General features: G+C 52.9%; 2 protein-coding genes and 1 long non-coding RNA gene across 3 annotated transcripts; 1 reads left to right on the forward strand and 2 right to left on the reverse strand.

Annotated features, from left to right (window-relative positions):
- The first annotated feature begins 581 nt into the window (after nt 1-581).
- Nucleotides 582-3,860, forward strand: LOC132458314 (amine sulfotransferase-like). Its single transcript, XM_060052909.1, has 6 exons — nt 582-1,115; nt 2,038-2,246; nt 2,391-2,517; nt 2,637-2,731; nt 2,809-2,989; nt 3,475-3,860. The coding sequence occupies exons 1-6, from the start codon at nt 950-952 to the stop codon at nt 3,600-3,602; spliced, it is 906 nt and encodes a 301-aa protein (XP_059908892.1). The 5' UTR covers nt 582-949; the 3' UTR covers nt 3,603-3,860.
- LOC132458317 (uncharacterized) lies at nt 884-2,041 on the reverse strand. The gene is made up of 2 exons (XR_009525887.1): nt 1,397-2,041; nt 884-1,236 (listed from the first exon to the last, which is right to left on the reverse strand). It is a non-coding gene; the product is annotated as an uncharacterized LOC132458317 (long non-coding RNA).
- Nucleotides 3,861-5,665: 1,805 nt separating the features above from the next.
- Nucleotides 5,666-23,183, reverse strand: asxl2 (ASXL transcriptional regulator 2). Its single transcript, XM_060051283.1, has 12 exons — nt 22,831-23,183; nt 21,386-21,468; nt 20,090-20,198; nt 19,403-19,580; nt 18,013-18,134; nt 16,788-16,926; nt 16,350-16,409; nt 15,979-16,139; nt 15,592-15,688; nt 12,676-12,781; nt 10,976-12,245; nt 5,666-10,593 (listed from the first exon to the last, which is right to left on the reverse strand). The coding sequence occupies exons 1-12, from the start codon at nt 22,885-22,887 to the stop codon at nt 8,857-8,859; spliced, it is 4,119 nt and encodes a 1,372-aa protein (XP_059907266.1). The 5' UTR covers nt 22,888-23,183; the 3' UTR covers nt 5,666-8,856.
- Between the last annotated feature and the right edge of the window lie 122 nt (nt 23,184-23,305).

Consider the following 23,305-nt stretch of genomic DNA (forward strand, 5'->3'; position numbering starts at 1 on the left):
TGTAGCACTAGTCTGGCCCCTCATTAATGTTCTGTGGGAAAACTACAAGAATCCCTCCATGTGGAGTTGGGAGAAATATCACTTGACTTAAGATACAAGCAACTCATGATGAATTATTGGGCAAGTCTACAAGGGTTTTCTTCCACAACTCGACAGTAGAACAGTTGTACTGTAGAGGTGGCCATCTCTACCAGTGGCCCCCATGCAGTTTGGTAGCAGGTGCCCTACAACTGCTACCAAACTACATTGAGAATACGTTTTGATTAGAGTAAAATAGACGATTCTTGATCAAATGAGAATCAAGATTTTCTTGCTTAGAATTGAAATGAAGATTCTCTCAAGATCTGTTTTCAATAAAATTGTGGACCTTTGGACAACAGAAAGGACACACTGTTTATAGCTTAAAAGGCAACAACTTCATGAATCGGACACTGAACATAAAACCATTTTTACTTGCCCCTTACTTGCACAACCTTTGAGTTGTGCAAGTACGCTAAGTCTTTTTCTCTGTGTTTGCTGTGAGTACAATGAGAAAGTTACGTATGCTTCTTCAAATGTAAACCAAAGTTACTGTATCAGGTCTGAGGGGGAACTTGGACGATTACTATAGCCTAGTGAAGATGATCCGTCCTATGACCAACATATCTTTTGTATTTAGAGGATTTAATTATAATAGGGAAATTTAACAGCTTCCTTACAATGTGGCATCAGGGGTAACATTAAAACAAACTTCATGTTAAGTTCTGATTGGATAATATCAACACTGAGGGGCACCCATAACACTATGTTACATGACACTTTGAACCGAACAAAGGTATCGATAAGAGTCAACTCATAACTCTACTCAGATAACATATGCCTTTGCCTCTACCACAGTGTCATATTTCAATGTTTCTCCTCCAACTCACTGCACAGAATTTGGAATCATTTGTTTGCATTCAACAAAGCAATGGCTCAACAAGAATACAAACTACTCGGTGATACTCTGTTCGCATACAAAGGGGCTGTTTTTCCAGTGGACGACACCACTAACCTAACGACGGAATATATTGACGATTTGCAACATTTTGAAGTCAGAGATGACGACGTTTACCTCGTTACCTTCCCCAAATCGGGTGAGTGTATTAGCTATACTTTTGTGCAGTGATAGGATGTTTTACTATTTCACAAACAGTAAATCTCTGCAAAAAAGTCTCTTAAGAGTTTTCAGGAAACAAAGCTGAGTGATCAGAGGTTCTGTGAAGGCAGAGGAGATTGGGATCAATATTTGAGTATTGACACTATTCTAATGGTTCGGTGGGATCCTCATGTTAATATGAGGCAATGTCATTGACCAATGATGCAACATATCTAATGTACATTTTTATATTTCTTTATTGTTGAGAATAGGACCTACCTTTTGTCGACATTTCGTTATATTCTCCCCATACCTTATAGAAAGGCAGTAGGCCTATAGTCTTTTCGGAACAAGAAAGCAAACATTGCAAATTTACACCTTTAAACAAATAAACCCCTGACGCGGACGGGACGCGTGGTCGTTGGACCAACCACCCACAATCATTCGATCCTTTACAACAAATGAAATGCATTGGGTTAAAAGAGGGAGACATTTCCCCCAACTTACCAAGGAAGGTAACTAAAGGTCATTGCTATAGGCCTGTCAAATAGATTCCATAAGATAAGACAGACAAAATACATCTTCAAGCTAACATCAGGCGTGCATTGCGACACGTGTGGTTGAAGGCGAGTTGCTGCAATAGTGGTGGATGTAGAAAAGGCTTTTTTCTTGTTTTTTTCACTTTCGAGATGGTTTTCTTAGGATGATTCAGCCTCTGTACAACAAACAGCTAATGTTCATATTGCAGATGGTCTGCATAATGAAAGTAGAGCACACTTCTGGCGTCATTCTATGTATTGTGGTAATACCACAATAGCAAACACCAATGAATTATTTGGTGGTTAATACTTTATGACAGGGCTCAGACCATGAGACATTTTACGCAACTTCCATAATTGACTGAGATGAACTCTTCCTAGGGACCGTATGGACCCAGAGAATCATCACCCTGATCTTTGAGGAGGACTTCCCCGAGCTGAAGGACACCGTCACCTTTGAGAGGATGCCCTGGCTGGAGTACCCGATGAAGGAGTGGGCGAGCTACGCCACGCGCCGCTCGCCACGCCTCTTCTGCTCCCACCTGCAGGAGCCGCTGATGCCGAGGGGGCTGCTCAAGAAGAAGGCCAAGGTCAGTGAGAAGGCTGCGTGTGCACGGCCCACACACCCAGCTACAGCCATGGTATAGGTCAGGGTTCAGACAAGAGCTCAGGAACTACATGGACCCCCACAAAGGCTGCACTCACCAATCCAGGGTCATTCCCTCCCTCTTCAGGTCATTTATGTTTCCAGGAATCCAAAAGATGCAATGGTGTCCTACTTTCACTTTACAAAGTTCATGAAGAAGCTGGAGGACGCAGAACACTTCAACGAGATGCTCGACAACTTCATCAGTGGAAGGAGTGAGTGACTCACACCGACAGGGGTAGACTGGAGGAAGTGACCCTGTAGATTTTCTTATCTGTTGAACTTGTCTTTTTCTTTCCGTCCCATCTTGTCTGTTTCATTTGTCATGGACCAGTGATTGGCGGCTGTTGGTTTGACCATGTTAAAGGATGGCACGCCAACCAGGACCAGTACAACATCCTGTTCCTCCGCTATGAAGACATGATCAAGGTGATCCCTCTGTGCCACAAGCCCAACAACACATCCGTATTCTAGCTCTCCTCTAACGACCTGCTCTCTGTGCTTAGGACCTGAGGTCTGTGGTCGTGCGTATTTGTGAGTTTGTCGGCAAGAATCTTTCTGACGCCGCCATTGACTCCATCATCAAGAGGGTGACCTTCAACAACATGAAACAAGATGACAAGGCCAACTATGAGTTCCTACCCGACGACGTCAAGGATAAGAGCCAGGGTGCCTTCCTGAGGAAAGGTAACGGTAGCCTGCTGTGTCAACAACAGGTCCTCATTGCTTTCACTGCGGTTAAATAGAACCGTTAGAGAGCTGGTATTTATGCTATGAAGTATCAGGCTCCCCTGATACTATGGTGGCAGTGTCTCTTCAGAACATTGAGGCCTTGGATCGATGAGGATCGAGACCCAGAAGTCACTGGCGTCCACGCAGCGATCATACGTGATAGTCTAGTTGGGCATTTAGCATTTTTTTATTACATTAGAAACAAAAGACGATAACGAGAAAATAGGACTGCTGGACCATGGATAAGTGCATGGATCATGTCAGTTTGACGAAACTGGCATTAGTACCACCAGCGCTCTATGCAGGGTCAAATGCGGTAATTCAAAGGAGCATATTTGTGACTACAATCGAAATCTTGATTCACACACAAAAAAAGCTTGACATTGTTTGCATTAAAGGTGACACTTCGGTAACCCATTTCTTTTATGTTTCCGTGTCAGGGACCATCGGTGACTGGAAGAACGCCCTGACAGTGGCACAGAGTGAGCGCTTCGACAGAGTCTACAACGAAAGAATGAAGGACCTGCAGCTGAACTTCACCTGGGACATCTCAGAGGTCCAGCAGTGACGCACGTCGCTTTATGGTCTTGGTTAGGCCGGCCTTTCCCGAAGCTTTTCCTGTTTCAATAAGGTTTTTTAATTGTTCTGCAAAAATAAAGTTTGACCTACATTCACATGTGGTTTTGAATATACAGAAAGAGAACCACTGGTTCAAGGCCAAAAATTAAACAGTACAACAGATTTGTCCACTGGAATGGCTGAGCAGATGTTGAACGTGTGTATTGGACTAGTTAATCACTACCAATAAACCTATTCTTACATTGAACTAGGGAGTGTGTAATGTCTGGGGTTACATTGTGCTGACACAATTAAAGGTTGGGTATGGAATTCTCTTTTTTGGCCATTTTTGCAAAATTAGTTGAAATCCTTATCATAACCCACTTACAGCCACTGAGTTAGAGGTACTGGCATGAAAATTAAACAAGTCAATCATCTGTGGAACGGGCAGGGCTCGAAAAACTCCAGCCAATGATTTCCAGAACTACCGAGTGGCATTTTACAGTAAGTACGTCAATCAAACGCGCGTAACCCCTTCGTGCACGTACTCAAAGCTCGTGACCCAGAGCAAGCTTCTGTTTGTTGTTAACCTGCGGTAGCTACTGGAGCTAGCTAACTAGCTAATGGCTCGCTCTCACGCATCTGTGTTCACGCTCGTGCATGCTTGCGCGTCCATGTACTTGGAATGGGTGGAGTCAGAGGCCCCGTCCACACGAAGCCGATTTCATGGCGAAACCGCAAAGGTCTTGTACGGTTCGGCCTTCCGTCCACACGAAGCCGGCGAATCCGCTGACCGAAACCGCAAACTTCTGAAACCACCCTCGGAGGTGGTTTCAAATCTATCCGGTTTCGTTTTGGTTTCGTGTGGACGCCTGAAACCGACTGAAACCGCAAACCATGACATCATCGCCCCACCCCTCGACCTCCTAGCCAATGGCTCTTAAGCCCGCGGAGTCTCAGAAATCACAACAAAAAAGATGATGGCGGACTACAAGCTTGTAATCGTTCTGCAGCATATCATGTCCCTTGTTGGGTTGCTAAGCCATTATTTATTGAGAATCTAGTTCGCCATCGTAGAAGAGCTGTTTGTTTGTGTTGTTAGTGGTTCGGGGGGCAGCCTTTATGCGCATGCTCGCCTCTTCTTCTTCTGGATTTGTGTACCAGAAGCAGCGCCCCTTATGGGCCTGGAATGTTTACTACAGCGTTTCTACAGATCTATCCGGTTTCGCTTGGCTTCGTCTTTACGGAGATACTTCGAAACCGGATAGATCGAAACCGTAACGGTTTCGCCCGTTTCGGCTTCGTGTGGACGGGGCCAGAGTCAGCGTTGAAGGAGAGGGGGTAGGGCCATTTGAGTTGTGTATTTTCAATATCTGCTGGCGTTTCGCAAATCCCATACCCAACCTTTAAAGGCACCCAGTGCAACTTTATGTAAACATTCAATGAAAAATAAACATTCAATTTCTAGTCTTTTTTTACACGTAGTAAGTTTCAATAACTCCATACCATTACATATCGACATTCAAGGAGCAAAGATGAGACGTCGTTGTGTGGTGAGAACTGATAGAAAATCGTAAACAACAACAATCGCCGGTGGGGAGAAGCCATTTTTCCATTGACTGGAAGCCTGCTTTATTTATTGTAGGTTACAAAAAATAAAGAAAATGGCGGCATTGTTGTTGTTATCGATTTTGTATCAGTTCTCACCACACAACGACGTCTCATCTTTGCTGCTTGAATGTCGGTATGTAATGGTATGGAGTTATTGAAACTTACTACGTGTAAAAAAGACTAGAAATTGAATGTTTATTTTTAAGCCTCGAAAGTTGCACTGGGTGCCTTTAAGGACAGTGTGACGAGTGTATTGCAGATCGATACCACGCTCCCTCTGCAAACCTTGGGTGATGACCTATCACACTTGCTAGACTTCCGATAATACTTCTGATCAACATAATACATACAAGGTACACTGAACATAAACAACACAAACATTGATCATTAGTTCACATTACATTTCATTTATCTAAGTCCTGTTTCTCATGATCAAATAGACAATAGAAATGGGTCCCAGAGTGGTGTTTGTGTTATTTATTCATAAAAGTCTATATATTTTGATAAAATACACTTTGTTTACAAGTGCTGATTACTATATTACATTCACCTGTGTTTTAAATTGAAACTTTAAAACAGTCCATCAACAGCAGAAATGATTATGGACAGAAATCAACTTATAATCTTATGATATTTTACAAAAACAATTTTGCCAAAATGTTTCTTACCACAAAACTTCAATTGACCAGTTTTACACACACTTACACCCACACAGACAGACAGACAGACAGACAGACACACAGACAGACAGACAGACAGACAGACAGACACACAGACACACACACACACACACACACACACACACAAAGAAACAATGAAGGGAAAGGCAACGGCATATTGTCTAATTTAAATTTCTATGCTCCACAAAGTTGAAGGTCTCAGCTGCCTTAAGATGCTGCTGTTCTCATTTATTTTCTCTTATTTATAGATCAATGAACTACTGAGCACATACGTGGTACATTATCTGCTATCAAAATAAAAGTCCCAACGATGTTTGGCTAACTATATGCCCAGACAGTTTGGGAGTCCAAATAATAATTGTTATCAATGTGGTTCCAAACATTAATTGAACTACTATTGATATATTGAAACGAGATGGGATTGTATAAGATAGCTAAATATAATTTTAACAGATCTCAGAGTCTCTCTTAATATCAAAATGGAGTGAAATTGACCTGATGAATGTGCTCAGCTCAAGAGGGGCTCAAAAGGGTTTAATATAAACATATATTTGTTTTTTACAAGGTAATTCCTCCATATTGTATCAATGATGCAGCCAGAACATAGAGCACTCAATACAAACGTCAGACAACTTCTCTATGGCAGAGAAAATGATATAGAAAAACAGGTCCTGCGGCATAGATATATAATATATAGATATTAGTGCTGTCAGCCTGTCAGTTAAACGCGTTATTAACGGCGCAAACCTTTGTTTTTTTTTCTTTGGCTCAAAACAAAGAAGCAGTAGCCTGACTGCTATGTTCAAGGCAGTATGTTTGTATGTTCATCCTTTAATCGCACTATAGGCTTTTTTTTGTATCGTCCTGTTTTGATCAGTATATGACAATGTTGTTATCAATAAAAAACCATTTGCACAAGGCAAGCCGATGCACTTCTCCATGTTGATAAGAGCATTAAAATGAGAACAATTAATGTGACAAAAAAATCAAGGGATATTTAGCATAGAAAAAAGAATTGCGATTAATCGCGAGTTAACTATGGCATTAATGCGATTAATCGTGATTAAATATTTTAATCGCTTGACAGCACTAATAGATATATAATATATACCTGGGCAATTTGAAAAAGCAAAAACAGTTGCTCTCTTCATGGTGGTTTGTCCACAAGACCGACATCCCAGGAATAACCAACAGCTGATATTCATATATAGTACATACCCTGTGAATAAAAAAAAAGCAAATAGATTTTCTATCCAAATATATTAATTAAAATATATTAACTTTGTTTAGCTAGTGAGAGGTTGAAAACAAGCTCTAATCGTGTTTTCTTAAGGTGACTTTGGCATGTTACCATGGAAGTAATATATGTTTAATCATCTGCTTCGTACCTCGAACTACTGAAAAATAGAACATATATTATTTTTCAATTAAGACGCGTAAACACACACACACACACACACACACCTGCTTCCATAACAAATTATTTTGCCAATAATGGCGTGTTGCCCAGAATATTTGATGGGTGTTATTAAGAAATGATTGTACAAGCTTTTTGGATTTTTGTATCTTTTAACGGGACAACTGATTTATTGTTGGGATGTAGACAATTTCAGCAGCTTTGACCAAAATGCCTCTAAAATGAATTGCCTTCCTTTAAAGTGTATTTGAAGCGGGTCTTTGAGTACCTCTTCCTTGTTACGTTCACTCTATGATACGGCCTCTCTCTCTCTCTTTCTCCACAGCACTCAGTCATTCATAAATTCAGTCATAAAACCTGGCATATACGAAGCAAGGTGTACTACAGGAGTATTACAACGTTAGGAATATAAATCGGCAAATATTTACAGTGCAAAAGTAAAAAGACAATAAACCCATTGATTTTCTCTCCGTACAGTGAGTGTTTAAACTGTCCCTCCCAGCTAGAACTCTCTCTCCGTTAAAAAAATAAATAAAAATTGAGAAGCAATGAGAAGCGATGCATTGTGGGGAACGATATTTACAAGCCTGTCTGTGACCTCGGAGACAAATTGAAGAACCAACCAGAGTGGCTCTTCTGCTGGGCGTCTTTGCTCCTGTGGACCCCCAGAACAGCTGCTGGACCCCAGCTCAGAGTGACGCGCTGTACATCGAAGGCGCAGCTGTTGTGATTGTGTTTCTCGACTCAATGCATTGTGAGGAACTGTTGCTTCCTGTAACTGTTTCTAAGAAATAAGGTTAAGTGCGAAGGGGGCTGGGTGTAATGGGGGTGTAATGGGGGTGTAATGGGGGTGCGTGTTTTTGATTTCTCCTTTTGTTAAAAGTATCGTTGAAAAAAATGATGTTATAGATTTGAGGAAGTATCGAAGTATAGCTGCTATATATCTGTTTTTGTAAAATCGGAGTGCTATATTTACTGCACGCGGCGTACAGTGCTGTTCTCTAAAACAGATTGGGAGAGTTCTCATTCCCTGCCTGGTCGTCTACTATGAACCATTATGTTTGCCCTTTTTTTCAATCCATTCAGGCCGCACGATAAAAAGTGTTTGTCTACCACACATAACGTCATTGTATTCTACAAAAATAACAAGAATATTATATTTTCCCTCCTTGTTCTCTTTTAAAAACTATACTTATGTCTCTTTAAAAATATATATATACCACACTAACCCTAGCCAAGTGCAAACATTGCCAGATTGCACTCAGGTGACATATTCCTCCCAGATCTGCTGATTGAACCAAAGGGCGGCCGCAGCCCCACCGGGCCGCCTCTGCCACACAGCGGGCCCTCCAGGGCCATCGCCGAGCCTCCTACGGGCCCCAGGGCGCTCACTGGGCCCCCAGGGCGCTCACTGGGGCCCCAGGGCGCTCACTGGGGCCCGATCCGTTTCAAAGGACGTCTCCGTTTCTCCAACCAACTCTCGACTGGAAGCAAACCGAAGGAACGCGTATCGACCGATGAGGAGGAGGAAGGGGCCGACGATGAAGACTGCGGGCTCAGCGCACCACCAGGCACGAGACGCACAGCTTGGAGGGCCCGATGCAGTCGTCGTGACAGAAGGCTCCGCAGCCCGTGCACATGATCATGGCCTTGAGGCGGCAGTAGCACCTGGACTGCACCTCCTCCAGGCCCCCCCCCTCCATGAAGCTCTGCTCCGTCGAGGGCTCCCCGGGCGGGATGGTGGTGACCGTCACCGAGAACGACATCACGCTGCCGTGGACCCCCCCGCCGCCCGACCGCTCCGACGGCGGGGGGGGGGACGCGCCGACGGTGCCGCCGTAGGGCGACCCCAGCGCCGCGTCCTGGTCCCGGTGGGCGGGGCTCCGCTGCGTCTGGGCGGCGCTCGGCCGCTGGCTGAGGTCCGGGGCTGTGGGGCGCGGCTCCGGGCTCCCCTGAGGGCCGTCGCCGCGCTGGAGGCTCCTCTGGTCCGCCCGAGACCAGGGGCTGCGCGCCGCGGCTCCGGCCTCGAGCGGGGCTCCGGCCTCGGGCGCGGCTCCGGCCTCGGGCGCGGCTCCGGCCCCGGGCGGGACTCCGGCCTCGGGCGCGGCTCCGGCCTCGGGCGCGGCTCCGGCCTCGGGAGCGGCTCCGGCCTCGGGCGCGACTCCGGCCTCGGGCGGGGCCGGTGTGGCGCTGGCCTCCTGGCCCGGCGGTCCGCAGCCTCGCCGGCCGGCCTCGCTCTTGGCCGTTCCGCGGTGCTGGGCGGCGGTGGGTTCCTGTTGCCTGGCGACGGAGCATCCCTGCTGCTCCTCCTTAGCGGCGGCCGTCGGGGGCGGGAGGTCCTCGTCCTTCCCGTCCTGCGGTGTGTCCGCCGCCCCCCGCAGCGGGGCTCCGGCCGCGGGGGGCCGGCGCGGGCCGCTCTGGGGGCCGCGGCCGTACGTGGCCACGTTGAGGAGGTAGTGCCCCGTCATGGCCGGCCGCGGCGTCCTCCTGTGGAGGCAGCCCACGGAGAAGCGGGGCCGCGGCAGGCCGTCCCCGGGCTGCCCGCCCACCGCCCCCCCCCGCTGGGACGCCTTCCTCTGCATCAGCGCCTGCAGGATCTGCTCCTGCGTCTCCCGGTCGGGGGCGTCGCCGTGGAGACGCTGATCGGGGACGGCCCCCCGGCGGGGGGGGGGGCCCGCCGGGTGCCACGCCTTGCCCTTGCTCCCGGCGTGGGGCCGGGGGAGGATCTGCTCGATGGGGACCTCCTTCCCCTGGAGGAGCTGCGTGACCAGCGGGTTGTTGGCGGGGGTGCAGGAGCTGACCCGCGGCCCCACGCCGCTGGAGGGGCCGGGCTGCTCCGCCGCCCCCTTCCTGCCCCGTGGGGACCCCTCGGGGGGCTTCTGGAGGCAGTGGGGGCCCGGGGCCGCGGGACCCCTCTCTCTGGGGGGCGGGACCTCCCCGGGGAGGGCCGTCCCGTGGGGGGGGGCGGGCGGGGTGGGCCGCGGGGCCGGATGGGGAGAGGGTGGACTGAGGGGGGGCGCTTTGGGGGTTTTCTCACCGCTAACACTCGCTCCGGCTCCAAGCCCCGCCCCCCCGGGCGTCGGCCCCGCCCCTGAGGCCGCCGCCGCCGCCACCGCCGCCGCCGAGCGCTGCGCCCGGGCCAGCTGGGCCTTGGCCTTGATGTCAGCCAGCGTGCGCGCCCCGGGACGGCCCGGGCTGCCCAGGGGGGGCGGGGGGGGGCGGGGGGACCCCGGGCCGGGGGAGACGGGGGAGACGGGGGAGACGGGCACAGGCAGGATCCGGGACACGGGAATCTGAAACGGACGCAAACAGACGGAGAGTTAAACCCTAGCTGGACAGCAGGACCCCCCCCGGTGAACGGAGACCTCCTGGGGGGCTCCCTGCTGCTGAGGACCCCCCCCCCCCCCAGTGAACGGAGACCTCCTGGGGGGCTTTCTGCTGCTGAGGACCCCCCCGCCCCCCGGTGAACGGAGACCTCCTGGGGGGCTTTCTGCTGCTGAGGACCCCCCCCCCCCCCCCCCGGTGAACGGAGACCTCCTGGGGGGCTCCCTGCTGCTGAGGACCCCCCCCCCCCCCCCCGGTGAACGGAGACCTCCTGGGGGGCTTTCTGCTGCTGAGGACCCCCCCCCGGTGACCGGAGACCTCCTGGGGGGCTCCCTGCTGCTGAGGACCCACCTTGAGCGGCGGAACCTTCTGGTGCGCCATCGAAGACGGCCTGGAGGGGCTCGCCGTGGACGACGCCCTCGGAGAGGGGGAGGAGCCTGCTGGAGAGGGGGTGGGGCCTGCTGGAGAGGGGGTGTGGCCTGCTGGAGAGGAGGAGGGGCCTTCTGTAGAGGGGGAGGGGCCTGCTGGAGAGGGGGTGGGGCCTGCTGGAGAGGGGGAGGGGCCTGCTGGAGAGGGGGTGTGGCCTGCTGGAGAGGAGGAGGGGCCTTCTGTAGAGGGGGAGGGGCCTGCTGGAGAGGGGACGGGGCCTGTTGGGGAGGAGCCTGCGGGAGAGGGGGAGGGGCCTGCTGGAGAGGGGACGGGGCCTGTTGGGGAGGAGCCTGCGGGAGAGGGGGAGGGGCCTGCTGGAGAGGGGGTGGGGCCTGCTGGAGAGGGGGCGTGGCCTGCTGGGGAGGAGCCTGCTGGAGAGGGGGCGGGGCCTGCTGGAGAGGTGGAGCAGGCTACTGGAGAGGGGGAGGAGCCTGCTGGAGAGGGGGCGGGGCCTGCTGGAGAGGGGGCGGGGCCTGCTGGAGAGGGGGCGGGGCCTGCTGGAGAGGGGGCGGGGCCTGCTGGAGCGGGCGAGGAGGTTCGGGGTCTTTTCTCGGGGGTCTTCTCCCCCTCTGGCTCACTGGGGGACTTCCTTTTCCCCGGTTCTGGGGCCCCAGGGGGATTGGTACGGAGGGGCCCTGCGGGCTGACCGGGGTGCCCCGCCGCCTCTGGGGGGGCCCTGGGGGGTCGGGGGCTGCTCTTGTCGGGGGGCTCGGGGGCGGCCGCTCTCTCCTCTGGCCCCTCCCCCGGGGCCCGCTCCGCCACAAGAGGCTTCAGACCGTCCTCTGCCGGCCTCGGACCCGGCAGTACGGCCGTCTCCCCCGGCGACGCGGGCGGGGCCGAGGGAGGGGCCAAGCGGCTGAGGCGGCGGTCCTCCGCGTGACGCGCCCGCCGCGTCCGCATGGGCGACATGACGGGCGGCGGTCTGCTGGCCAGCGGGGGTCTGGGGGACTGGTCTGGGGGTCTGGTTGGGACAGGACAGGGACTGCTGTCCTCGGGGCCCCGGGCCCCCCCTGCTCTGTCCTCGGGGTCCCGGGGCTCAGCTGCTTCGGCCACAGGTCCTTCAGAGGAGCGCTGGTGATGAGGAGGAAGAGGAGGAGGAGGAAGAGGAGGAGGAGGAAGAGGAGGGCAGGGCGGCCGGTCCTGATCAGACTCCATCAGCTCCCTCTGCGCCTCCTCGTAGCTCAGCCCGGAGCTGCACGGCAGGAGGGGGGAGAGGAGGGGAGAGGGGGGAGAGGGAGGAGAGGGAGGAGAGGGGGGGGAGAGGAGGAGAGGGGGGATAGGGGGGAGAGGAGGAGAGGGAGAGGGGGAGAGGGAGGGGGGGAGAGGAGGGGAGAGGGAGGGGGGGAGAGGAGAGGATAGGGGGGAAAGGGGGGGAGGGGGGAGAGGGGGGGAGGAGGGGAGGGGGGAGAGAGGGAAGAGGAGGGGAGAGGGGGGAGAGGGAAATAGGGGGGGAGAGGGGGGAAGGGGGGAGAGGAGGGAGAGGAGGGAGAGAGGGGGAGATGGGAGGGGGGAGAGGGGGGAGTGGGAGGGAGAGGGAGAGATGAATGCATAAAGGAACACATTGGAGAACTTGTAGGCAGGAGGCCGGAGAATGTTTCTAATCCCTGCGTAGGAGAACTTACTTCTCTCCATAGTAGTTCTCAAAGAAGGCCTCCTTCCAACGCTCCACCTTCTTCTCCTTCTCAATCTCCTGCCTCATCCGGAGCTGCAGCTCGGGAGTGAACTCACCTGGAAACAGAGATCAGGAACCACCCCAGAGATCAGGAACCACCCCAGAGATCAGGAACCCCCCCCAGAGATCAGGAACCACCCCAGAGATCAGGAACCCCCCCCAGAGATCAGGAACCACCCCAGAGATCAGGAACCCCCCCAGAGATCAGGAACCCCCCCCAGAGATCAGGAACCCTCCCAGAGATCAGGAACCACCCTCAGTGTGGTTAACGGGGGACCACCCTCAGTGTGGTTAACGGGGGACCACCCTCAGTGTGGTTAACGGGGACCACCCTCAGTGTGGTTAACGGGGGACCACCCTCAGTGTAGTTAACGGGGGACCACCCTCAGTGTGGTTAACGGGGGACCACCCTCAGTGTGGTTAACGGGGACCACCCTCAGTGTGGTTAAGGGGGACCACCCTCAGTGGGGTTAACGGGGACCACCCTCAGTGTGGTTAACGGGGACCACCCTCAGTGTGGTTAACGGGGGACCACCCTCAGTGTGGTTAACGGGGACCACCCTCAGTGTGGTTAACGGGGGACCACCCTCAGTGTGGTTAACGGGGACACCCTCAGTGTGGTTAAAGGGGACAACCCTCAGTGGGGTTAAGGGGGACCACCCTCAGTGGGGTTAAGGGGGACCCCCTCAGTGTGGTTAGCGGGGACCACCCACAGTATGGTTAAGGGGGACCACCCTCAGTGTGGTTAAGGGGGACCACCCTCAGTGGTGGTTAAGGGGGACCACCCTCAGTGTGGTTAACGGGGACCACCCTCAGTGGGGTTAAGGGGGACCACCCTCAGTGTGGTTAACGGGGACCACCCTCAGTGTGGTCCAGGGGACCACCCTCAGTGTGGTTAACGGGGACCACCCTCAGTGGGGTTAACGGGGACCACCCTCAGTGTGGTTAACGGGGACCACCCTCAGTGGGGTTAAGGGGGACCACCCTCAGTGTGGTTAACGGGGACCACCCTCAGTGTGGTTAACGGGGACCACCCTCAGTGTGGTTAACGGGGACCACCCTCAGTGGTGGTTAAGGGGGACCACCCTCAGTGTGGTTAACGGGGACCACCCTCAGTGGGGTTAAGGGGGACCACCCTCAGTGTGGTTAACGGGGACCACCCTCAGTGTGGTCCAGGGGACCACCCTCAGTGTGGTTAAGGGGGACCACCCTCAGTGTGGTTAACGGGGACCACCCTCAGTGTGGTTAAGGGGGACCACCCTCAGTGTGGTTAACGGGGACCACCCTCAGTGTGGTTAAGGGGGACCACCCTCAGTGTGGTTAACGGGGACCACCCTCAGTGGGGTTAACGGGGACCACCCTCAGTGGTGGTTAACGGGGACCACCCTCAGTGTGGTTAAGGGGGACCACCCTCAGTGTGGTTAACGGGGACCACCCTCAGTGGGGTTAAGGGGGACACCCTCAGTGTGGTTAAAGGGGACAACCCACAGTATGGTTAAGGGGGACCACCCTCAGTGTGGTTAAGGGGGACCACCCTCAGTGGTGGTTAAGGGGGACCACCCTCAGTGTGGTTAACGGGGACCACCCTCAGTGGGGTTAAGGGGGACCACCCTCAGTGTGGTTAACGGGGACCACCCTCAGTGTGGTCCAGGGGACCACCCTCAGTGTGGTTAACGGGGACCACCCTCAGTGTGGTTAACGGGGACCACCCTCAGTGGTGGTTAAGGGGGACCACCCTCAGTGTGGTTAACGGGGACCACCCTCAGTGGGGTTAAGGGGGACCACCCTCAGTGTGGTTAACGGGGACCACCCTCAGTGTGGTTAACGGGGACCACCCTCAGTGTGGTTAACGGGGGACCACCCTCAGTGTGGTTAACGGGGGACCACCCTCAGTGTGGTTAACGGGGGACCACCCTCAGTGTGGTTAACGGGGACCACCCTCAGTGTGGTTAAGGGGGACCACCCTCAGTGGGGTTAACGGGGACCACCCTCAGTGTGGTTAACGGGGGACCACCCTCAGTGTGGTTAACGGGGACCACCCTCAGTGTGGTTAACGGGGGACCACCCTCAGTGTGGTTAACGGGGACCACCCTCAGTGGGGTTAAGGGGGACACCCTCAGTGTGGTTAAAGGGGACAACCCACAGTATGGTTAAGGGGGACCACCCTCAGTGTGGTTAAGGGGGACCACCCTCAGTGGTGGTTAAGGGGGACCACCCTCAGTGTGGTTAACGGGGACCACCCTCAGTGGGGTTAAGGGGGACCACCCTCAGTGTGGTTAACGGGGACCACCCTCAGTGTGGTCCAGGGGACCACCCTCAGTGTGGTTAACGGGGACCACCCTCAGTGTGGTTAACGGGGACCACCCTCAGTGGTGGTTAAGGGGGACCACCCTCAGTGTGGTTAACGGGGACCACCCTCAGTGGGGTTAAGGGGGACCACCCTCAGTGTGGTTAACGGGGACCACCCTCAGTGTGGTCCAGGGGACCACCCTCAGTGTGGTTAAGGGGGACCACCCTCAGTGTGGTTAAGGGGGACCACCCTCAGTGTGGTTAACGGGGACCACCCTCAGTGTGGTTAACGGGGACCACCCTCAGTGTGGTTAAGGGGGACCACCCTCAGTGTGGTTAACGGGGACCACCCTCAGTGGGGTTAACGGGGACCACCCTCAGTGGTGGTTAAGGGGGACCACCCTCAGTGGGGTTAACGGGGACCACCCTCAGTGTGGTTAACGGGGACCACCCTCAGTGTGGTTAAGGGGGACCACCCTCAGTGTGGTTAACGGGGACCACCCTCAGTGTGGTTAAGGGGGACCACCCTCAGTGTGGTTAACGGGGACCACCCTCAGTGGGGTTAACGGGGACCCACCTTCAGACAGACGCTCCTTCCAGGACTGGGCCGCCGAGGCGAAGAACTCGTTGTTGAGTGCCGAGCCGGTGACCTTCAGGAGGCCGTCCAGACACGCCTGGGGAGGGAAGAAGGCTGGTTGTCATGGTCACCATCGTCGGGCCGATCGCCAGCGGCATCACTCCAAAACAAAATTAAAATTACGTTTTTCGATACCAGTGTTTAATTACTTCTTGGATAATTATATACAGGCTATTGTTTACGGAACCATTTCTTGAAAAAGACTGTGGATTATTGTTTATGGATCAACAGTAAAGTGAGGCCATCCACCAATCCATCCAAATCCTTTTTCTCTGTGAATCCTTCTTTTTATCCTGGTGTCCTTTGCGCCTGGCTCAATAGCCCCACCTGCTGGTCGACCGTAGGCAGCAGCTTGAGCAGCCTCTGCTGGCAGGAGGGGGGTAGCACGGACAGGGTGTGCTTGTTGATGATGGCCCTCAGGTTGGTGTTCACCAGAATGGAGTCGGGCGTCTCCACATCTATTTCACACTTGGTGCGCTTGAGTTGCCCTGGGATGCAAAACAAACACACGGACGGGTCTGGGCTGGGAGAATACGACGCTGTGCTGCACAGGAGGTGGACGTGTCTCCTCAGTGTTGTGTGTTAGTTCAGTCAGTCAGCAGGTGGGGGGCTGGGCTGTCTGGCCCAAGGAGGACTCCAGCACACATTGGGGTTTGAACCCAGGCCCTTTGAGGCGCTCTCCTGACAGGTTCACTCACGTGGGCTCAGCCGGCTGCCTCTCTGCGCCATGGTCCTGGGTCCTGGGCCGAGACACAGGTCTGTGGACGGAGGGGGAGGACACGACGTGAGAGCCCTGATGGGGACCCCTCATATCTGTTAGGAGAGGCTCCGCTGCCCACCTCACCTCATACAAAGATCTCAGAGTATTGGGGTTATTTAGCATGCATAATAAACGATACGGTAGAGTCAGAAGGACAGGACGGTCTGGGAGAGAGAGGGAGGACATGCAGCAGAGGAACAGGGGCGGTAATCTAACCCTGGTCGCTGCGGTCAGGACTAAGCCTTAATGGTACGCGCTCTCTCTCTCTCTCCGCTCGCCCCTCTCATATCTTCAGCTAGCCGACCAGCCGAGCTGTCAGAATGGTTGAAGGTAGCAGAGTCCGGTAGGACGAGGTGCAGGTTGATCAGGGACTCACCGGTCTGGGGGGAGATGTTGTCGGCCGTGTCTTTGACCGTCTTCAGGATGAGTCGCTGGCCAGAGGCCACGCCCCCCTGGCGCCGCTGGCTGGAGGCCACGCCCCCCTGGCGCCGCTGGCTCCTCTGCTGCTTCAGGGCCTGACCGGGCAGAGAAATAGTTCAACAAACAACAACAACCACAGATACAGCAACACCATCACACACGTATGGGCCCGCCCACTCGCACACGCCCACCAGCCAGAATCCTCCATGATGGAGTAAAGAAGAACATGTTTTCTTTCTCAAGTAGCCCTCCTGTTGCAAAGAGGAGCGCGTTACATAAGGCCGTCACGCTCTCCCTGGTGTAGTACGCGTCTGTGGTGGGAACCTCGATGGATCACCTTGGAAACTGAACAATAATGGGACGATCATCAAGGAACCGTTCCAGAAGAAGTCGAAAAACGTTTCCGTTCAGCAATTAAATGTTAGATTCATATAAGAACTTCCAATGCTCTCTCTCTCTCTCTGCTTCTCTCTCTGCTTCTCTCTCTCTCTCTCTCTCTCCCTCTCTCCCCCTCTCCCCCTCTCCCTCTCTCTCTCTCTCTCTCTCTCTCTCTCCCTCTCTCCCTCTCTCTCTCTCTCTCTCTCTCTCTCTCTCTCTCTCTCTCTCTCTCTCTCTCTCTCTCTCTCTCTCTCTCTCTCCAAACTGCCATGTAACCATGTGTTTTTGCGGCCTTATAAAAATAATTAAATTGGTCTTACGAGGCATTGAATCCCACCGCCACACAGATGGAGTGAATTAGGATCCGTGCAATCAAGTGAAATGTGATTAAGACACAAATGGCGTCGGGCGGCCGAATAAAAACAGGGCGGTCCCCCCCCCTCTTCTGCTCCCTCGTTATTTTCCACTTGAACCATAACTAGCAACGACACGTTAAACAAAGAGAGGCCTGACAAGCTGCCTCGTTGGAGGCCGAGGGAAGCCAAGACCGACAGCAGTGGTGCAGCAGCGCAGGAGAGTGTGTTCATGAAGCCAGGGCGCTTGGTCGAGTGTTGGGGGGTGCGGTCAGGACTCTCTCCCACGGTGGTGCCGTGCGTGTGTATATGTGCGTGCATGCGTGTGTAGTAGTATTGTGGTTGCACTGTTCCATGTCAGCACTGACAGCAGCCTGAGGGCCAGGCGTCCCACTGGACGTCAGAACCCTCCAGATGAGCCCCAGAGCTTCCCTCCGTGCGGGGGCCTACCTGCTTCAGAGCCTTCTTGCCGTGTTTCTGCGAGGGGGAGATGAGTTTGGCGGCGGGGACCAGAGGGGAGGAGCAGCGGGGCTGGGGGGAGGAGGGCGGCAGCGGCTCCAGCTTGGTAGGAACTGAAAAACATCAAACCAACAACAAGCAGATGAGTACATGAACACGGTCCGGGGACGCCCACGCTGAGGGCCTCCGCACAGCGCCACCCGGCCTTTGTTTTGAGGGAACCAAAAAACCCCCATCCTCGCACAAATCCGTAGATTACATTACGGTGGACTGAAAGGCCTGCGGACAGCGAGTCCACTTCCTATACGACTGAGACCCTACTCACACATCGTGGCGCCGCCAAAGGTGTCTTTAGGCTTTCCTCTGTCCTTCCTCCTGCATTGGCCTCTCTCTGCTGGTCGACACTGTTTGTTCATTTAAACTAAAGTTGTGGAGGACGAGCCAACACAAACCACGTCGGCGGAGAGCCTCGCTGATCTCTGCTGCAGGCAGGGCTGATCGTGTGGCGCTGGCTGCTTCGTCACACGGTTTCACACTCGTTATGAGGAAGTGGTTGCTGGTCACACTCTTCCTGTTCCAACAGTCTGCATGTCAGCTTCAAGTCAAACAAGCGGAATTAAGAACTCAGTGGACGACGGACTCTGAGCACAATGATGTGACGAGGATTAAAGCCAAGCATCAGTTTGGTTGGTGAGGAAGATCTGGTTTCACCGCCGGTGAAGAACGCCACCAGGTATGAGGCTCCCAGTAGACACACAGGTTATCTTCACACACAGCCCGGGGGGGAACTCTTCTGTCGACTAACCATGTAACAATTACAAGGGTTGGTCTGGTATTGAGGCCAAGCAACACGGCTGTGCGAGCATAACACCTGGCGAAACGTGTCGTGACAAGTGATTTATGAATTTGATTCTGTTTTTTTTTGTGTTGTACATATGCAACATGACACAACAGCCCAGTAAAGCAGGTCACTCCCACGGGAACAGAACACAGCCGTCATTCGATCCCACGGGGGGTGCTTTGTGAAAGCATCAGGATTTTTCTAGCTCTCCAATAACAAATAAATCATCTCAGGATTTCCTCTGAACAGATCACTAATGCGACCTTGTAAACGGTTCAATTAGAACTGGTGACTGAATGTCCTCCTTAAAGACTGTGAGTCCTTTTGTATATTAATGAGTCATTTAGCTGACAGAGCCCCCGGTCGACTTCCATTGATTTCAGATACATGTGACTGAGACGCAGGTAGGGGTTTGCATCTTGCTCGAGGACACTAGGCATTGGGGTCAGAACCCAGAACCACTGGGCTGGGAGTCGAAGCCCTAAGCCCTAGCCTCTCCTGGGGGTGGGTCGCCCTGTCAGGGTCTGGGGGCGGTCGTACCTCTGCGTCGCCACCTGCCGCCGTCGCACTCCTGGCTCAGCACCTTGCTGCTGTTCTCACTGCTGGGCGAGTCCGAGAGGTCCTCACTGCTCTCCTCAGACCCGTCCTCCTCCTCCTCCTCCTCGTCCTCCTCGTGCACCTCCCCCGACAGCTTCTTGACCCCGTCCGAGCCTTCCTTCTAGAATCAGAAACACATCGCGCTCATTACCGGCGGGTCTCTGGTCACAGACGTGCGTTTGGAGAACGAGGAAGAGGCTGCGGAGGGAAGAGAATAAGAACTTGTAGTTCCCTCATCAGTCGTTGACAATATGCAGTTTACTACGGTCCAGTTTCCGTTCAGTACGTGCACACGCCCACTCTGTTTCCGTAGCAACCAGGCCTATATCCAACCCTTCCATCGCCCCCCCCCCCACCACCCCATCCATGCCTTCACGCCGAGCCTATGCGTCGTCTTTTTCCTAAACTGTGTACTTGGCAGCAATACGCTCACATTGAGGTCAACGTTACTCTGAAACAAAGGTTAGAAAATAATTATTGGTAATAACAATTAAAAAAAATTCTAGCTGTTAATTGTTGTCGATCGCAGACATATGAGGATACGGGCCGGGTCAGGCTTATTGAACAAAACGTGGATTTTTTTCCGAGTGAGGGAAGGGAAGTTTGTTCTGCATATTGCTTTAAACTAACCTTAAGTGTGTAGACGCCCATTCTGCCAGGAACTTTGTAGAAGATGCCCTCGTCTCCCCGGGAGTTGGTATGGAGCATGGCGTTCAGACATGCCAGCGGCGAAGTTCCACTAGATCACGGCACAGAAATGTAAATTACCCATCTGGTTCCACGTAAAACAGACCGGAGGGGAGAGGAGAGAGAGGGGAGGAGAGGAGGGGAGGGGAGAGGAGAGGAGAGGAGAGGAGAGGAGAGGAGAGGAGAGGAGAGGAGAGGAGAGGAGAGGAGAGGAGAGGAGAGGAGAGGAGAGGAGAGGAGAGTGGGGGAGAGTAAGGGAGAGGAGAGGAGAGAGGATTCAGGGAGAGGAGAGGAGAGTGGGGAGAGGAGAGGAGATTCTGGGAGAGGAGAGGAGATTCTGGGAGAGGAGAGGAGATTCTGGGAGAGGAGAGGAGAGGAGGGGAGAGGAGAGGAGAGGGATGGAAGAGAAGAGGAGAGGACAGAGGAGTTACGGGGGTCGTGGGGGTTCAGTTATCATGCTGAGGAGTTAAATGACCTGGGTTTACAGGGAAATTGTAATTGGTATCTTTGGTGGAAGACGTTCCCAGACGCACAGGTTTAGTTTGAGGCTGATCTAAGTTCCAAAGGAACTCGATGCACATATTTTGTTTAGTTGGAAGACATTTTGAAGCTTGTTAAAGCACTGATAGTAACTACAATGTATGTTTGAGAGAGAGACAAAGAGAGAGACAGAGAGACTGTCAGAGTCAGTAAGTCAGAGAGCTTGTCTGAACTGATCAATGATCATTAACATTCGTAAAGCCTGCTGGGACCATCACAATAAAGGTTTCATGCAGAACTTTACTGCCTATTTCAATACCACGATCACTCATCTTATTGCCTGAAGACAATCTGGGCCAAAGCAATGTAGACTCAGAGTCAGGATGTTATGCAACAGGTGGGTTAGGGTTTCACGCAGGTCTGAGGGGCTAAGTCACTGTAATTATGCTCACTGAAGAAAGCAAATGTTATTGTTAATAACAAGCAGAAGCTATAACCAAACAAAATCACTTGGCAATGATTTGTTTGGGGGAGAGTTGGCTAGCTTTTTCTTACCTTCTGGATGACAACAGTGACAATGAAACGACAAAGGAAATAAAACAATTAGAAGACCTGAGTTAAAATAATGACCCGTGCTCAAAAGAAAATGGGTGATGGAGAGAATGTCATACGATGCGGGGAGCAGGGTAATGCCCTCGCCTGCACTGCCTCTCACGGCCCTATAAACTGATGAACAGCACTAAGGGTTCTATTGTTTACCTTATTTCTTTAAGCCTCTCTCTTTGGATCACCTGCAAGATCTCTTTATGGCTCATTGGTGTGTTGGGATACTTCTCCAGAACCTATAATAGAAAGATACAATTATTCTTTAACATACTATTACCAAAGTAATAGTATTAGTTTGACCTGATCACATATATGATTTTATTTTATGTTATGGCCTGCTCATATTATGAGCAAGATCAATGTGATTTAAATTACATGATCCATCTATATTGGCGGAACCCTGAAATAGATATAGTTTAGGTGGCTTACTATATATTCATAAGTAGCTGTTATGCTTTTGAGTAGCCTATTTGGTGATCACCCTAGTGTGATTCATGGGGACAGTTTAACCTCTGAAGAATTCCTGTTAAATAAGATACTGTTTACATTTCGTTTCTGTCTTTTATCTCACTTTTAACACAGGCTAAAAGAGAATTATATATTAACGTAAAGGAGATGTAGATAGTTGAATGATGAAAAAATTAACAATGTGACAGTTGTCAAATAAAATGTCAATAACACAAAGATTCACAGGTGGGAGTCACAGGTAGGATACACAGGTAAGACAAGGAGACCACAGGGAGAGACAAGGAGACCGGAGGTAGAGACGAGGAGACCACAGGGAGAGAAAAGGAGACCAGAGGTAGAGACGAGGAGACCACAGGGAGGGACAAGGAGACCACAGGGAGAGACAAGGAGACCAGAGGTAGAGACGAGGAGACCACAGGGAGAGAAAAAGAGACAAGGAGACCAGAGGTAGAGACGAGGAGACCACAGGGAGAGACGAGGGGACAAGGAGACCACAGCGAGAGACAAGGAGACAAGGAAAACACAGGGAGAGACAAGGAGACCAGGAGACCACGACAGTGCTGATCCTCCTCAGTGTTTACATGTTGTGCGTGTTAGCTTAGCGGCTAGGCTAGCAAAACAAGACGCTCCTCGGACGGCAGGTAGGCGCCCATCCACTAGCCTCATGCTAAGCTAGCGGGGAAGAAGAACAACAAACACGGCCCAGGCGGTGGGTTCAGACCGTTTATTGTGCGACGTGTAAACATTAGGTCAGTGGAAGTGTCGCCGTGGAGCTAACAAGCTAGCCCCGCAGCAGCACCAGCGACGCTTTGACGGGTTTCCTCGGCGGCCACAGACAGCCGGATAGACAGACGGACAGACCACGTCTGGGCGCAACAACGCACGCATTTCTCTGGCGGGGGTCGGAGACAGAACGCGGTCCGTAGTGATCCCTGCTCTACAGTAAACCTCAAGGTCCTGATGGCAGACCCCCGGGGGCTGTGAGGTCCACGGCGGGTCGCAGCCCAGACCCCCGGGGGGCTGTGAGGTCCACGGTGGGTCTGCACCAGCGGCGGGTCGTGAACCCATCAACACAGTGGTACAAGCGGAGGGAAAACAACCATAACAAGCGGTGGATAAGAACACGGTACCGTTTTAGCGGCTTCCGCCCACGTCCTGCCCTTCTTTTTCTTCAGCCTTTCCCTCATCGCTGCGGTCTTGTGTTGTTCTAATGTGTGTGTCGGCGGGTTTGAAGTGTTGCTTTAGTTACCGCGGAGGACCCGCTCTCCGTCTGCCATGTTGGACCTACTGTACGGCGGTCATGTGACTCTGGGAGAGACGTCATCTTACTGTACGGAGGGTCATGTGACTCTTGGAGAGACGTCATCTTACTGTACGGAGGGTCATGTGACGTCATATTACTGTACGGAGGGTCATGTGACGTCTTACTGTATGGCCGGTCATGGGACTCTGGGAGGGACGTCATTTTACTGTACGGAGGGTCATGTGACTCTGGGAGGGGCGTCATCTTGCTGTACGGAGGGCGATGTGACTTCATGTGACGTCATCTTACTGTACACTGTAGCGCTGTCACTCAGAGCGCGTCAAACATGCAACTCGGATCCA

This window comes from Gadus macrocephalus, chromosome 5 (assembly GCF_031168955.1).
Source record: "Gadus macrocephalus chromosome 5, ASM3116895v1".
Classification (NCBI taxonomy): domain Eukaryota; kingdom Metazoa; phylum Chordata; class Actinopteri; order Gadiformes; family Gadidae; genus Gadus; species Gadus macrocephalus.

Bases quoted from the DNA above. Each gene is read 5' to 3' on its own strand.
- asxl2 (XM_060051283.1), bottom strand. From the start codon at position 22,887: ATGAGGGAAAGGCTGAAGAAAAAGAAGGGCAGGACGTGGGCGGAAGCC. The intron at 16,927-18,012 runs GTAGGCCCCCGC...CTGCCCGGTCAG, and splicing joins GCAAGAAGGCTCTGAAGCAG to GCCCTGAAGCAGCAGAGGAG. The intron at 12,782-15,591 runs GTGGGTCCCCGT...CTCTGTTTCCAG, and splicing joins GAAGGAGCGTCTGTCTGAAG to GTGAGTTCACTCCCGAGCTG.
- LOC132458314 (XM_060052909.1), top strand. From the start codon at position 950: ATGGCTCAACAAGAATACAAACTACTCGGTGATACTCTGTTCGCATAC. The intron at 2,732-2,808 runs GTGATCCCTCTG...CTCTGTGCTTAG, and splicing joins GCTATGAAGACATGATCAAG to GACCTGAGGTCTGTGGTCGT. The intron at 2,990-3,474 runs GTAACGGTAGCC...TTTCCGTGTCAG, and splicing joins GGGTGCCTTCCTGAGGAAAG to GGACCATCGGTGACTGGAAG.